The sequence below is a fragment of the Schistocerca nitens genome, chromosome 7 (genome assembly GCF_023898315.1).
Source record: "Schistocerca nitens isolate TAMUIC-IGC-003100 chromosome 7, iqSchNite1.1, whole genome shotgun sequence".
Lineage (NCBI taxonomy): Eukaryota > Metazoa > Arthropoda > Insecta > Orthoptera > Acrididae > Schistocerca > Schistocerca nitens.
The window spans coordinates 626,661,287-626,679,157 of NC_064620.1; the positions used below are offsets into that span (position 1 = coordinate 626,661,287).

Genomic DNA, 17,871 nt, shown 5'->3' on the forward strand with positions numbered 1-17,871 from the left:
AAAAAGGAAAGGTACCCGTATAAATACAGACAGAGCACCTGACGCACAGCAATGGCTACATGGTAAAGCTTAACTGCTACGCTTACGACTCGAACCAAACTACTATAGCTGTATTGACATTCATTCAACCTAAATTGTGTCTCATATTACAATGGACCAACTTTGTTTTGATTTGGAGGTGGGGCCTAAAACTTTTCTCTCCCCTTGAATTTCGAGTTTCAAATTTCAGGTGCGGCTTAGATTCGTCCCCCCCCCCCCCCACCCCCCCCCCACCCCCGAGTCTCATTTTTCAGGTGTGGCTTGGATTCGAGTAAATATGGTATATCTGAATAAAAATGGATTTTATATACAAAAGTTGGATACTTTTTGAACAGTCCCATATGCCCGTAACACTCCTCAATTTGCACCATCTGTTGCTTAGGTGCCTCCAGATATAGTGGAAAGCAAATGCAGGTTTTTTGTTGTTAGGATACTCACAGGTAATCCCTATAATCAACAGCTATCGCAATGTGAGGGTATTCATAATGTGGCTAAATTCTGCAACTTTGCCATTAACAAATTATTTGAACAAAGTAACAGACTATGCACCCAGAGTTCCCTACATAACTCATAAAAAATCATTATACAGCTAACAATTAAAAATATATTTGAAGTTGTTACAAATCACTTAAGTCTCTCAAGCTTCATTGTGACTGGTTGACACATCCAAGTTAACAGACACTGTTAATCCTACTCTGCCTCAAAACTACAAATTTGCCAAACAGATGTTCTCTTGAATATCGCACAATCAGAGACTGTCATAGTTATGAATAACTAGAATGATGAGCAACTGGATTGGTGACACATCTTTACTGAGTTTTACTCTGATGAAATTAGTAAGAATTATGAGACAGACTTCGGAACATACTGTAAATAATGGGGAGCAATGCCAATGCATGATCATTCAACAGCCATTCATTAACAATTGAGATTTGTTGCAAATGCATAAAATTGTGTGGAGCTCACTTGCAAGCAAGCCAGATGTACTCAGTGGGGTCGATATAGTGCAAGCTCAGGGAGTCATAAGACTATTATTATGTCTGTGGAAGATTCACTGACTCACTCCAGTAAAATTATTGGGCAAATAGCTAAAAGTCTTTAGCTGGATTTACAAATTTCAAAGGAGATGCTATAGGTAACCAGACATTTTTATGTGATATGAAAGCAATCCCTTTGCCATTCTAACATTAACAATGCTCAGTCCCATCTCCATGCACACCAGCAGAAAACATACCTCGCTACCCTCACATGTTTCCTCTTGAAATCTTACTCTGCCATATTTGTGTTCCTGAGGGAATAAAATTTTGACAGCTGTCAGCACCACCATCATCTAGAAGCTATCAATCAACTGTTAGTTAATGACACAGTATCTTTCTTTCAGGGAGGAGCAGCAAACACCAGAACATTCCACAGGTGGGCCAAACGTATGTATGAGTAAGGAGGGGAAGTCAGGCAGTACATGTCACTTGCACAATACTGTGGGTTCACAATGAATAGAAGCAGCAGTGTCACCTTCAACACTACCAATCCTATTTTCTTCTAATCACTGAACATCCTTCTATTGCTTTCATTTGGTGTCCAACATCCACGATTCAGTTCTACATTGTAATGCTTCTTTCCGTAAAATTAATGCACTGCAAATGAACCTCAGCTCTCTATTTTATCATTAAATCTTAATACGATGGCACATGGGTCAGAAGTGTCACCTTTTCAAGATTTATTTTGTGCCCATTCTCCAAACATTGATTCACCATTGATAATGTGTCTAAGATCTATTTGTTTTATGTCATTCACTTAGTTATCACAGCTCTCAGTGGTAGTGTGTAAAGTTTGGAAACCACAGATACTGCCACATCAATTTGCCTTGTGCTCAACAAGTACATGCAAGAAAAATATCTTAATATTACTTTCCATCTCATTAGCACACGTAATATAGAAATGCACACCAGTGGCAGTAATCCACTGGCTGTTACAGTGCTATTTTACTATGAGGCCATATCAAGAGAATGTTGTGATACACTGAAGGAAACAAAATGAGTAACTGAACTGCAGTTCTCAAAATGCTCTGTGAAGAAATTGATCATCATCAGTGATAACATGGATTGCATCACTGTGTCATCTGTCCTTTCATAATATTTATGATGATATAGGAAGTATACAGCTGTCAGAATGAGATGGAGCAAATTGACAGAACCTGTGGCAACTTATTTGACCTTAATAGATCCAGCAAGCCTTCCATAAGTACCCTCATAAAAAATTACAACACATCCAAATTGGCCCCTCTTCAACTTCTTAAGTGTGATAAACCTGTCAGATGTTTCAGCAGTCTATAAGCAGGAAAATCGTTGCCAATAGCAATGTGTCTAAGAGGAATCTACTCCACATGTGACAGTTTCAGGCCGCCAGCAGCAAAATATCCTCAGAAGTTCCTACATTTGCCATAGCTCATCGGTCCAAAAGATCTATTCCCATACTTTGAGTATTTAATGACAGTGTCAAGTGCACATGGCTGAAGTGGATGTTCTGTCATAAGTGTTACTATTTAACATAGATGACTCTAATGAGTGACACAGAGATAAGAGAGAGAGAACAGGGTCAGGTTTGTACTGTTGTTTATGGTGACGAATGAGAAGAAAAAGGGTGAAACTACAAGCCAGCACTAGACCATCCCTCTCTGGCATCACCAATGAGGCAAGCTAGTTTAATGTGAGGATGAATCACCATTAATAGTTCACAAGCCCCCTCTTCATGAGGCATTGAGTTTGAAATGAATCCAGCTGTTTCTTGGCCACAGTTTGTGGGTGGCCATTCATGCGGTCAGGCAGCTTGTTGGTTGCCATGCCCACATAGAATGCAGCACAGTGATCGTTACTTAGTTTGTAGATCACGTGACTGGATTTGCAGTTACCCCTGCCATTAATGGGATAGGTAGTGCTTGTGACTGGACTGGAGCAGGCGGTGGTGGGAGGATGTATGGGACAGGATGTGCATCTAGGTCTATTACAGGGATTGGAAGCAGGAGCTGTATAGGGATCGATGATGATATTGTATAGGTTTGCTGTGTGGCATAATACCACTGTGGGAGGGGTGGGACTGATAGTGGGTAGGACATTCCTCATTTCAGGGCACTACAAGAGTTAGTCAAAACCCTGGCAGAGAATGTGATTCAGTAGATTCAGTCCTGGGTGGTACTGAGTCAAGAAGGGAATGCTCCTCTGTGGGCAAATGATGGGACTTTGTAAGGTGGTGGGTGGCTGGAGAGATAAGGCAAGGGACATTTGTTTTTGTATAATGTAGGGAGGGTAATTAATGTCTATCAATCAGAATCAACCAATGACCAATGTTGAACCCTGCCTGACTCAGGTGACTGTCCCTCCAACCGTAATAAGCCGTCACTGGCTACAAATCACCCCCTGTTAACTTTCCAGGATTTCTTAACCTCGAACCTTGCCTCACCATTATTCCCCAAATCCCTCAACATGTAAACTAACCTTACATCTGCAGAAAGAATCACAATCCATCACCCACAAACTGATTCTGACCTGATAATCCTACATGCCGACAAAGGCTAAGACCACTGTTGTTTCTAACTACAAGGATTATGTGGCAGAATAACTCAGCCAGCTATCAGATACATTCACTTGCAAACCCTGCCAAAGTGGCCCCATTCCAAAAACCCAACAGAAAATACAGTCTCTCCTCAAATCCTTAGGCCCATCCCGGAACCTCTCCCCAATGTGTATCTCTCTCCTCACCCCTACAACTACCTACCTGCACTCCTACCTTCTACATGCTTCCTAAAGTCTATAAACCCAGTCACCCAGGATGCCCCATTATGGCTGGTTATTGTGACCCCACTAAGAGGATCTCTGCTGTCATATACCAACACCTTCAACCTATTACCTGCAGCGAATGCTACAGTATAAAAGATACCAACCATTTCCTCCACTGTTCCTGCCCCTTTACCACACAGTGCCCAGCTCGTCAGTATTGATGCCACCTCCCTTTAAGCTAACATTCCCAATGCCCGTGGCCTTATCTCTACTGAACAAAACCTACAATCTACTTCCTAGTCGCCATGACCAACTACATCCTCACCCACAATTAATTCTCCATTGAAGACATTAACTACAAACAAATCTGGCTTACGGCTCTGGCACTCAAATGAGACCATCCTATGCCAACCTATTTATGGGCCATCTAGATGAATCCTTTATAAACACCCACAGCCCTAAACCCGGTTCAGGTTCATTGATGACATCCACATGATCTTCCTCCAGAACCTGAACACCTTCTTCCCCACTCACTTCAGCTGGTCCTACTCAATGGAACAAGTGACCTTCCTCAATGCTGACCTCCACCTCACAGATGGCTATGTCAGTGCCTCTGTCCATATCAAACTTATCAACCAACAGCAATATCTCCTCCTTGACAGCTGCCAACTACCCCATACCAAGAAGTCCCTTCCATACAGCCTAGCCACCGGTGGCCGATGCATCTGTAGTGATGAGTGGTCCCCCTCGAAATATATTGAAAGTCTTACCGAGGCCTTCACAGGTGTTAATTAACCTCCCAACCTTGTACAAAAAACAGATCTCCCATGCCTTATCTCTCCAGTCACCCACCACCTCACAAAGCCCCGCCATCCGGCCAGAGGAGAGCATTCCCCTCATAACTCAGTTCCACCCAGGACTGGAGCAACTGAATCACATTCTCCACTAGGGTTTCGCTATCTCTCGTCGTGCCACGAAATGAGGAAAGTCCTACTCACTGTGCTTCTCACCCCTCACACAGTGGTATTCCGCTCCCCACCAAAACTACACAATATCGTCATCCATCCCTACACAACCCCTTCTCCCAACCCCTTGTCCCATGGCTCATATACCTGTAATAGACATATACTTGAGACCTGTCTCATTCATCCTCCCATCACCAACTGCTCCCATCCAGTCACAAGCATCACCTATCCCATTAAAGGCAGGGCTACCTGCAAAACCAGTTGGGTGATCTACAAGTTGCATTCTGCACGTGCATGACAACCAATAAGCTGTCTGTCGACATAAATGGACGACGACAAACTGAGGCCAAGAAACAGTTGGACCACCCCGTTACTGAGCACGCCCCCTGATACAATCCTCTTCATTTCGATGACTGCTTAACAGCCCGTGTCACTTGGATCCTTCCCACCGACACCTTCTTTTCTGAATTGCATAAGTGGGAACTCTCTCTGCAATATATCCTACTTTCCCATAACCCTCCTGATCTCAACCTTCATTAGTCATTGTCCTTACCCATCTAGACACCTCCCTGCACCCATTCCAGCACTACACAGCCCTCTGTTCCACAAATGCACCCACTGTCTTTTTAAGTCTCTCATTTTCTACAACCCCGCCCTTCCTTCCCCTGCCCTCCATCTAATGCAAATGCACACAGCTGGCCCACCCTCTCTCCACCTCATCCTTGTTTGGTCCCACAAGCAGCACATTACCATCCCCCACTCCACCCTGCTATCCCTCCCCGCCCCAGTCTCCTCCTTACCTCCACCACCCAGTTGCTTCTCCCATCACGCACTGCTGCTCACAGTCTGGCCTCAGCAGCCAGACACTGCGGTCATGCACATGTAAGCTACATTTGTGTGAGTGTGAGTGTGTGTGTGTTTTGTCTACTTCCTACGAAGGCCTTATTGGCCAAACCTCACTTTCTGACATTCTTTCTGTTGTGCATATCTACGACTCAGCATATACACTATATGGTGAGTAGCAACTATCCTTTTCAAAATATGATTGCTGTATATATTATATACAACTGATTCTGGTTTTGATCTATTCCTGTATTCTGTCTCAAACTCTTCAAGCTCGCCAATGAAGGTATAATATCCCCAATGAATAATTCTAAACACTTCTCTCCCCCTTTCAAATACTCTGAACATTAGATACGATAAGAACTCTGAATATAAGAGAACAGCACTTAAAATGCAGTTTACTGTGCTTACCTATAACTAGGTGGTGGATACCCTTGAGCTGGGCACAAGATTGAAAATGCTGATCTAACAAATTTTTCTGATGTGTATATTTTTGTAAGAGATGGAACCTTGGGGGCAGCAGCTCCTACAGGCTCTGCAAAGAATCCCAACAGCTTAAATCAAGTTATGATCTCTTACCTGTATGCTGGGACGGGGAAACCCTGAGCTGGACACATCAGGGTGCAGTTGTGCCCAAGTCTGGCTTTGAATCCCCTTACATCATCAGTAGTTGGAAATTTTGGAACTGAGCTCCCAACAGGTTCTACCAGAAGAAATACAAAAAGGGATACCTGCTTCCTACTTATTCTCCATTAGCACATTTCAATTTTATCTCAAAATACACTGTAAATAAACAGTGTTCCATTACGAACTATAAAGAATGAAATGACTGTCTTTGATCACACTCTAATTCTTCCAACTTCAAGTCACTTTTCCATCTTCGTCAAGCAATAGATGTAATATATATCCAGCATATGCATAAAACAATAGTGCTACACATACAGGGACATTGAAAGTTACTAACTTTATGTAAACAATAAACAAATTTTTGTCATCAATAATAAACTCCATGTAATCATTGCAGTGTATGCTTCAATAACATATAAGTGAGTTAGAATGCCACTGTTGAACAAAGGGAAGTGATTTTCATTCTTTTTTTATTTTTGTTAATATATTAGTGTTATGGATTACTGTTGTATATTTCTGTTTTTGAGGAGTATGAAACAAATATTATTTTCCATTACAAAAAGAAATGTTCTGTAGCAAAGCCAGTTTGAGCAAAAAGTAAATTGCTAATAAACCACGGTAACTGACACCCATTTATAACAGTGTCCAATAAATCCCGCATCTTCATTCAAAAAAACCGAATCCTTACCACTTCTTACTGACCACAAAATTTCCACGTGTTACTCATTAATAGTCCAGCCAATAACACTCACAACTAAACATGTTAATTAAAGTAGTTTGGTCATGTTAACTAATCAAGGGAAACAAATTCAGTATTTAACACAACAACCCGAAGTTCATAACAGGTAATATCATACATGAATTTAGTGTATCAGATAAACTTGCTCACATTTCTAAGTAAATGTAAAACGATGGGAAGATACTTATGGAACAGTTTCTGTGTTTATTTTTATTCTGTGGGAGAGACAGACAGAACCACAATAATTATAAATAATTCTGATGTAGAAAACAGCGAACTTTGTCCCATTATTAACCAAGCATGCTGGAAATCCATCCAATTATGAATAAGATCTTCAGTCCTCAGAGTTCACACTGCAAGGGATCAAAGAACTGGGAAGCATAAATAAAACACCAGGGATGAGAATAGGTGAAACTACAAAAAGTAACAACACTAAATGTGATAGGACTGCCACAAATGGTCAATCAGTATGATTAAATATTGGACAATGCCTGCTCCTTCAGAGATGGGCAATAAGAAGAAAATTCATACTAGAAGAAAACTAAGATGACAATAATGATGATAATGATGGTGATGAAACAACAATATTTAATCAATTTATTGTTGATGATGAAAAGGGGCCAAAGTAGAGGGAAAAGAAACATTTCTGAACTGCTGCCTCAGAATAGTTAATGTTTAAGAAAACTATCTGTCTGAAGTGACACAGTTTATTAAGTTCTGTGGATAACAATATTTGTTTAACATCAATCTCATCCTTTAGTGTGACTTGGTATGAATCAAAAACACATTGGATCAGTATATAAGCTAGTTAGTAAAGAGGTCTGCATTTAAACTTCTTCAGTCATAAATTGTATCAGTGAACTGTAATTCAATAACTGTCCAATCAGTATATTTTAATGCTTCACAGCCAACTTGTGAACATCCTACCCAAAACATGTGGGAGGTTCCTCAAATAAATCGAAATATCCTCTAGTCCCCTAGGTAGTCACCTCCCCCCTCCCTATCATTAGTGTGAAGCTTTCCCCCATTAAGATGAAACGTTGCCCAATTTACAACTGATGAGCTTTCTGTCCCCAACCTTATAACTTGTTCCTGGGTACATTCTCTGTACGCAGTATCAAGAGTGAGAAACTTGTTTGGATTACACTTTGGCTCCGGCCTGTCGTCATCAGAGAATGTAGCACTTTCATTTCGGAATGCAAGTACATGTCTATTACCATGTTTCTGCAGTTCTGAGCATAGCTTTATAAAGCCTACATCATCACAGATATTATTGTATTTTTCACAGTTTAAGACCACTGTTCATCTATTGTAAAATTTTGCCTTTACTAAACTTGGATGACCCAGAACTTCATTACTAATTAGCTCCTTGGTATCACAACAGTACCAACATACTGAAGATGTAAATAAACAATAAAAAACTGCAAAATAGAAAAGTCTTCTTTTTGACCACAATTTCTTTTCATCCTCCACAAACTGAATAATATTGCCAAACCAAAATTGTGGATTTGTGATTGTGATTGCGATTTATACACATGCTTAATATATGACTTCTCTTTATACAATTAAAGAACCAGATTTGCTAGTGTGTATCGCTTTTGGAAACTTCACACTTACCTTTGGTGCTGTGTTCCACAAATGGAGTAGAAGAGCAAGAGGAAAGTGGATAATTTTACAAACAGTGAGTTGGTAAATTTGGACTATAAAAAATGTTTCTGGTAATTTTCTGTAGCATTTCCATCTATTCGAACACGGAAAAAAAAAAAACTGACAACAGTGCCCATTTGTAAACAGGGGTACCCTATCCCAACATTCAGGCAACAAGTACAAATATTTAAGCACTTAAATTTGTTCTGAAAATATTTTCAAACTTATTTCAAACACAGTTATTTATTTGTAGTCATGCATTATACGTTACTTTACAAATCAAAGATCAGAAATGTAAAATTTAAAGTGATCAGTTAATAAAATTTACATACAATCCCCAACAATTAGCAGCTGGAAAATAATGTGGCCAACACATACAGTAAGTTATTAACACCACACTTTGAACACTTTAGAACACTAAATACTCTCTACAGCTGACACAATGCATAAACATAGAATATGAGTGATAATTAAAAACTTTGCAAAAAATATGACTCTTTACTGGTGAAACAGTTATTTGGGTTACTTTCTTATCCTTTAAATGTATTAGCTGAATATTTATACCTCCTGTTGCTCAAGTATAGATTTATACAATTATTTAAAAACTAATAAATACTTTTTAGTAACTGCTAGCCATCACAATTTGTCAACATATTAAGCAAAAGTTAAGTAATGTATCACTCAATTGTGAGTGGTAGTAACTATTTTTAGAAGAATCTGATGACTTATCATCAGTCATGATCAAATAACAACCAATTTGGCTATGACTTACTACAAAATTCTTTTCTGGTCCACTGTATTTCACTTCTTAGAAAACTGTTCTAAAATATTCATATACGAATGCTAACAACTTGCTGTAGCATTTTCACCAATCATTATGTCAACTGCTCACGAGTACTGATATTTGAGAGAGTTAAAGTTGCAAACAAAAACATGAAGTGCTCTTAATGTCAGAGGCTGCCTTTATGGAATTCTTGCTAAACAGAAAATACTACAGTCTAACAAATTATCATCATATTCTAGTAATTCAAATTAAAGGAAAACATTTTCCCCGCTCAATACATAGCTGCAGCAATTTTCAGTGTTTATTTTAATGCCATGATTACACGGAAGTAAAACTCAGTGTGCAGACAGAAACTATAACCACATTCAGATAAAATTAATATCTGCTTATCCAATGGCAGTAGATCAAAAAACACAAACAAAAATTATAAGGTTCATTATTATTTGGAACCTGCCAATCTTTTCTCTAGTAAATGAGAAAATTGAAGAAATGAAACTATAAATGGTAAAACAGGGAACAACACGTGACAGACGCACACAAAAGGAGGGGGTCTAAGCAATCCGCCTTTCCTTTTAACCTACCCTCTCTCCTAAATGAGGAATTTACTAATAATTCCAAAATCTAGGATAGGATCACGTACTTTTCTATATGTGCCTATCAGCAAGACTTTTGCTTTCTGAAAATAAGTACCACACAGTAATCAAGTCTCACCATTATATAGTTTTCCTTTTGGTACAAAGAAAGCTACCAGCAAGAAGTAGGTAAGAGAAAAGTGATTTGGAAGAGGAGAGCAGAAAGAGGAAGTAAATAACTGATCTTTCCTTTCTTCTCACGGCATTTCCTTCCCATATGTCAGCATTCGTAACTGCACTTCATACCAATTCTAGCTTCTCAGATTTACTAACCTCATTATCTTATTACAGAAAAACACGTTTCAGAAAACTACAACATTTTATAAGTTTTGTATGTATTTAATGATCTGTTGCCATGAATTAAATTGATGATATTTCTACTTCTACTTTTTTCTGTGTTTAATTAAAACTAAATTTACTTACAAGTAAACTTTGTAGCAAATTAAAAACAAATGACCTATGTCTGCTTACTATAGATAAAGAGATAAGGGATCAAAACATTAGGTAATGTGCAAAAATAAATTAAAATAGTATGTAAATATGTAGGACAGTTCTGGTAGAATGTAAATAAATTAGGAGTAAAGAAGACCACTCACCAAAAGCAAAGTGATACACACACACACACCCCTGTGCCCTTGCTTTGTGCTGGCATAATGTAGGGGCACAGGTAAGAGTGTGTGTGTGTGTGTGTGTGTGTGTGTGTGTGTGTGTGTGTGTGTGTGTGTGTGGGTGTGTGTGTGTGTGTTCATGTATGTATTTGTACCCTATCTCGACAAAGCTTGCAAATGTTATTTCTCTTTTGCATTTTGCCTGTTGACAACTCAATTCTTCTGATTTTGGTGAGTGGTCTCCTACAATCCTAAAACGATATATAAGTTTTCAAGCTCACTGCTGAGTCACGGTAGCAGTTCAGCAGTGACTGTGTGGGTTTCAGAGACTAAAATATTAAATACTGCCAAGACTGCAAAACAGAAATGGTCTGTACAGGAGAGTACATAACATATGCATTGTAGTACACTTCTTGTAGATATACTGTTATTTTTGTGAGGAATTTGCAACAACTAAATTTTCAATGGCTGCCCATTTAACCTCATGTTACAGTGATTAAATAACCTACATCCTGCCCCATGCCCCTGCTCTCTGACCCATCCTGCTCACCTTACTAAAGTCAGCAACTGCAATGACCTGTATTTGATACCTTATCTCTTCCTGTTGGTACATAGAGAGAAGAATGGAAAGATTGTTGGCTCCACCGTTCATTCAAATGCGTTTAAGGACAATTATAATACTTTGCTGGATAATTAAAAAAAAAAAAAAAAAAATCAGATTCTGTTCAAACTCCAATAGGCTCTTAGAAACTACCTTCCACTAAAATTACTAGCAAAAGCAAATCCTCTTTTGCAATATGACAAAATTATATAAATCCAAAGGAATATGTATAATAGACAACTGCTCACAGATTCAATTGGCCAAATACGCAAATTCCGAGACCTCTCCCTATGTTCGCAACAGTTGATTGTAAAAGATATTGCTTAACTGATACTCACCAGTGATGACAAGACGGCCCTTTGTTGCACTTAGTCGTGTTTCTCCACTAAGTCTGTGTTTTGTACGACACTGATATGATTTGTAACCATCTTCAGGTCCTACATCTCTGATATGTAATTCACCCGATGGTAAAACTATGTACTTTCCATCTGAAAATGTGTTTGTAACTTCTATATTTCAAAATATTACACTTTTAACATCCAGTTCCCAAAGAAAACTGAGCACATAGCTTTAACTTTAATTGAATGTTCAATCCTTTACACACACTTAGCCCAAGTGTTAAGGACAACCTTGTAGTCAGAGAATAAGCAATTACTTTATTTAATTTCTTCATAGTACATTAAAGTTTACATCATTAACTGCAAAGAGCATATAAATTCATAATATTAAAACTATACAGTTCAATGAACAGAAGGAACTTTCAATTTCAAAATAACAAAGCCATTCAGTACCTCTCTTCATTTTAAATATGAAGTTGTAATATCAAAATATTGGCACTCACTGGGTGAAACAACTATCAATGATTTGGGTTAACATAAGACTGAAATAAAGATTCAAAACTATTTTTTCCTTCTAAACTTCAGTTTACCAGACAGAAATGCCATTAAAAAATAAAAAAGTGTGTGTTTTATTTGGGAACTGGAGTGTTTTTATCAAATTACTATATGTATTTTTTTTTCACTTAAACCAAACGTGTACCATAGGCCTATAGCACATCAGTTCTCTTTTTTCAAAGTGTCTGCAACACACCAGTTTCAGCTTCATTTATGCTAAGTAATAAATACGAGATTCAAGCCATCAGTAGAATAAATAGTAAATTATCACATACATTTTGAATCAAATGTGTCTTCCAACATACATGTATGCAAGTGGGGATTTGTTGCAAAAATTAATGCTGCATAGTTATGACATACAAAAAAAGAGAACATTGAGAATGGTTTAAGTGAAATAAACAGAAAACAGCACTAACAAGAACACTGATTCAAGGACAAACCATTATGCATGCATTAAAGTTTTATTGTTACTCAACATAATACAAATATTTACACTTGATTCACGTAAAAATTATAAATGCTCATGCATGCATCTTCTTAATATAATTCACAAAATATTCATGCAATTTTAATGAAACAATAATAAAAAGATAAGCTTACAACAAATTAAAGAAAAGTATGCACTTTGAGACACAAGTGAAAATGTCTTTAAAAAAGGTGGAGCATTTTGCTGCTCTGCCTCTGAAGTACTGCAGCTCTATAAGGTAGAGACTTTCAACCAGTTTTCGCCTCAAATACAGTTTCAGTTATTTCATCACTCTCAAAACTCCAAAAGAATTCTGCCCTGCACGCAATTCAAAGGCAAAGCACTGCAGATCTCACACTGAAGACAGATGGTATATCTCCAGCCGTTCAACCTCTTGTACCAAAGATCAGTTACCTTAATAAATGTGAAATGATCATTCAGTTTGAGATGGTAATGAAACATAGTTAAGAAAAGAAAGGTGATGGGCCTGCTTAATCTGTTGTATGAAATTTCTCTTTTTTTTCAGATTCTTTAATGTTCTGAACTGCTGTGTGAAAATACCATCTCTCTTAGTGACATATGAAACTCAAATTTATGTAAAGATAACATGGCCTTCGTAGAATGCTAGTCAACCTGTAAGTAAAAACAAAATAACTACACTGCTGGTACCATAGTCTGTGCTGTCCATATAGATCTCTCTGCCAGTATCCTCCAACCATGATGACACAAAGACGTAATCAGCTACAAAACTTGGAATGTGACACTTAATTATTGCTGTATTTCCTCTCAAGACATGTTCATCCATTACATTCACTTCATAATGCTGAGTCACAACTGAAAATAAGTGGGAAATGTCAAACTTACATGCCATTAATGAGAGGCTGAATGCTGCTAGAAGGATTAAAGAATTTGGTATCACTTTAGGAAAAGATCTGCTTACACTGTGAAAAGTTGGAAGGCTCGATTCAAATACCTATGATTCATGGACACATTTTCGTGGACATTTATAACGTGGTCACTCTGTAAGTACAATTCTGAGTAAGCTTCTTAATATAATACATTAAAATCTGTATTGAAACCCATCCATACCATAATCAGTGGGAGGAAGATACCGTGTTCCCTGAGTATCTTCCCAAGATATTATTTCGACATAATCAGATACAAATGATGGGATGTTGCACTTGAACACAGCAGTATTACCCTTAATGACAAAGACGTCATAAACCTGTGCCTCATAATACTGGTTCACCACTGTAACAAAATTGAAGTAAATGAAGTGAGCAAACATAAGGCAAAATAGCCATTTAAAAACATTCATGGCCACATCTCTGTACACAATGCATCTTAGACACCAATGGGCAAACAGCACCTGAAATGAATCCAAACATTAGCTAATCTACTGCAAATAAAACAGTGCTCCACGAAGAACCACTGTTGTAAAGGAGTGAAGTACAGAAGTAAGATAAACACAATAATAACATCAGAAAGTGCACCAGCAGTTTTTTCTTTTTTTTTTTTTTTTCCTTCCCCTAAGGAAAATTCTATGTTGTTAGTTATTATATGGGATTTTTAGTATATTACCATAAGAGTTGCCTGCAGAAATGGAGAATCTGCTGCCATCATCTGCGACCCACTCGACAACTTCCACAAAATCAGCCACAAAACTAGGGACCAGACATTTCAAAGTTGCAGTATTACCACGAAGTACAAATTCATCAATCACTCTGCTTTGGTAGAACTGGTGAACCACTGCAGTAATAAGGTAATACATGACGCATTAGTGATATCTACAGCAAAGAAACAATTACCGTAGTCAGGGCCAGGGTAGTATGTATTTCCATGGCTATCCATCCACATTTCAACAGACACAAAATCAGCAACAAAACTTGGTACTTCACATTTCATTACAGCAGTGTTTCCACGAATGACATATTCATTGTCAGCTTCTGCTTCATAAGGCTGTGTAACAACTGTAAGCATTTAAGTATGTCACATAAAACATTACTTCACAGCTGTAGACATCAAGGTGCAAATAAAAAATAAATAAAAAATAAAAAAAAACAGCTCAACAACTATATATGCAAGCTATCATGGCTCACTGGGTATCTGCCTTTTTGCTACTTCTCAGCTGAAAAACATATGAGAAAACACATCTCAGTTGATGCATGATAGTAGACATTAAGAGTAGTTTTTGGCAAGTTCTATAGATGACAGTAGTCCTCCATTTAAAGGAATCCTGAAATTTTAAGCCAAGTAGACATTAGTGTATTTTACAATTTCTGTACTGTACGTGGCCTAAACCTTTCCACATGAAATCCTACAGAACATTCTGCAACGCCAAACAAAGGGAAATCCTTGAACAATGCAAGAGAAACAACATTAAACTTATAAAATAATAGCAACTAATTTGTTATAACAGATATGATGTGTTAGCCTGATCTATTACCATAGTCATTAGCTGTATTGTGAGTATGAACTGTTCCATCATCTGCAATCCATGAGTCAACAGTCACAAAATCTGCTACGAAACTAGGAATCTTGCATTTCATAACAGCACTGTTACCACGGATCACATACTCATTTTCAGCCTCTGTAACGTAGTACTGTGAAACAACTGAAAAAAAGTCCAGAAATTAACAGTAGTCTCAAAGTACTAAATCATGTATTTTAGAATGTAACCGGCAGCACGGCTGGCAGAGTAGAAAGATGAAGGAACACCAACATTGCTGTTCACAACAAAAACAATACGTAACTGACGCCATGTTTTCTCTTTACATTTTGTACTCTTATTTTATATATAGGGTTTCATGAAGTATACTGAATTGGTTTTTTTACCATATTGATTTTCAGCTGGAAAGTAAACTTCACCCGTATCAGATATCCATGACTCAACTTGAACAAAATCAGCAACAAAGGAAGGTATGCTGCATTTAAGGATTGCCGTATTGCCTCGAATTACATATTCAGTCATGATTTCAGCCTCATAAAACTGATTAACCACTGTAAAAAAGGACAAAATTACAAGAATGATGAAGTCCAATGGTCACACCTGAAGTATCATGCAATGACTGCAACGTATACTGCTCAACCTTCAAAAAGAAAAATTGATCAGATTAATGTCATAGCTAAACAAAATGAAAGCTATCAAATTTGTAAATGTGCACAATGACACAAAACTAACTGATCAATTATAAATACACTGTAATTACCATAATCAGAGGAAGGAAGGTACAAAGACCGATCACTGCCAACCCAGGCTTCAACTTTGACAAAGTCAGCAACAAATGACGGAATGGTGCATTTCAGAACAGCAGTGTTTCCCCGTATCACATATTCTGACACGACTTCTGCTTCGTAGTACTGATTTACAACTGAAGAATTTCCAGAAGAATATAGTTAAAGCCTGGATCAAACTTAGAGGCTAAGGCAAGTACATACATTGACGTTTATTTCCAATTAAGACATATGACCTCCTCAAAAAATGAAAAGATGGTCGAAACTTGTGCCATGGCAAACTTTTACAGGAAGTGAAATGAAAAATCTGAAAAACATGAATTTTCTGGATGACACTTTTACACTAAAGTCTCCAAATGTAGTATACATACTACACATGTGGGTACTTAGATACAACTTGTGATACGCATATCATTGAGCACACAGTTTACACACATGCCAACAGTGTTACTTGAAACAGTGTACAAGATAAACTAAATTGAGATAAGCTCCAAAGGAATGACAACAACCTAAAATACTTTTAGAAGACAGAAGAAAACTCAATGAAATTTCACTTGAGTCAAACACACACTCTAACTTGTATCCTTGAACTTTTTTTGTTATTAAAACTCTGTAGTTGCAACACACCTATTAAAAAGCAGCACTTGTCTGGTAACCCTATTTTTTATGCCTATCATTACAGCTGACAGTGAGGAAATCTATCCTCAAGCAATCTACCACATCACACCTTAACAAATCCATGGTAGAGCACTTCCCCACAAAAGGTAAACGTCCCGAGTTCGAGCCTCTGTCTGGTACATAGTTTTAATCTGCCAGGAAGTTGCAAATAGCAATCAGAGGCAATGGATGGACATGTTTTATGAATAAAAGTCCATCAACTATCAACATTTCAGTTTTTTATTTGCCTACAAATATTTCACAGTGTAAGATCTATCTTCAGGGGTTATAAGTTCCAATTGAGGCTTTCCATCATGGCCAGGTGAAACAGCAAAACACCTAATTTGGCATTTGCAAAATGTATTTTATTTGTGTTACCTTTCATCGATCTCTGTCTTACACATGCGTAGTTCTTTTCCGTACTCATTGCTCCCAGTTTTACTATTCACATGTAGTGAACTGCAATTTCTCAGATCGTTTAATTAGAACAAAGAAAACAGACTGACAGAGATTTTAACATTTTGATACCAATTCTGCCATGCTGATATGACACTGAAGATGAGTTATGCAAGATTCATAGTTCCCACTGTTTTCAGTCTAAGAATTCTACAGAGCAGTGATAATCTGCTTAGGTAATAACAGAGACCTTTTACAACGACGATCAAACAGTATGCAAATTAACAAGATGAGTCTGTTGAAATACACTATTACACACTCACATATTAAAATCACACTTTTGGCCTCCCATGGATATCTGTAAAGAAGATCTGATTACATGAAGGAGTCAGCTGCTGGAAAGTTTGAGTAGGGCAGTTACCATTGAGAAAGGAGTTGTCACCATATGTGTATGAATGACCAACATCATCTTGCCAGGAAACCACAGTCACAAAATCAGCAACAAATGATGGAATACTGCATTTCAAAACTGCTGAATTTCCACGTATCACATATTCGTTGTTAACTTCAGTCTGGTAAAACTGCTGAACAACTGAAAATTAAAATATTCCTAAGAGAATGCATGGGTTAAGATGTTCCGACTCTTTGACATTTAAATTATATGCCATAATTTAGATTTACCGTAATTTGTTTCTGATGGATAGAATGTGTCTCCTTGATCAGTATGCCAAGACACAACACTGACAAAATCAGCTACAAAGGAGGGCACCTGGCATTTCAACACTGCAGAATTACCCCGTATTGCATATTCCTTGTTTACATCTGTATCATAGAACTGCTGAACAACTGCAATTATATATAGAAAGCAATCACTTACCCTTTCCCCCATTAAACTAAACATCTGATATTACTGTTGCCTCAGCAAGAAAGTGAAGAAATAATTTTAACTTTGTGTGAAACGAGCAGG

The 17,871-nt window shown here is 37.7% G+C and overlaps 1 protein-coding gene across 1 annotated transcript in view; it reads right to left on the reverse strand.

Moving 5' to 3' along the window:
* The window catches only part of LOC126195428 (Down syndrome cell adhesion molecule-like protein Dscam2), an 879,015-nt gene that overhangs the window by 479,323 nt on the left and 381,821 nt on the right, over positions 1–17,871 (reverse strand). The window contains exons 5-6 of the mRNA XM_049934039.1: positions 15,064–15,231; positions 11,597–11,746 (exon numbers count right to left, since the gene is read on the reverse strand). Of these exons, the coding sequence (XP_049789996.1) occupies positions 11,597–11,746; positions 15,064–15,231 (318 nt within the window). The remainder of the gene's footprint in view (positions 1–11,596; positions 11,747–15,063; positions 15,232–17,871) is intronic.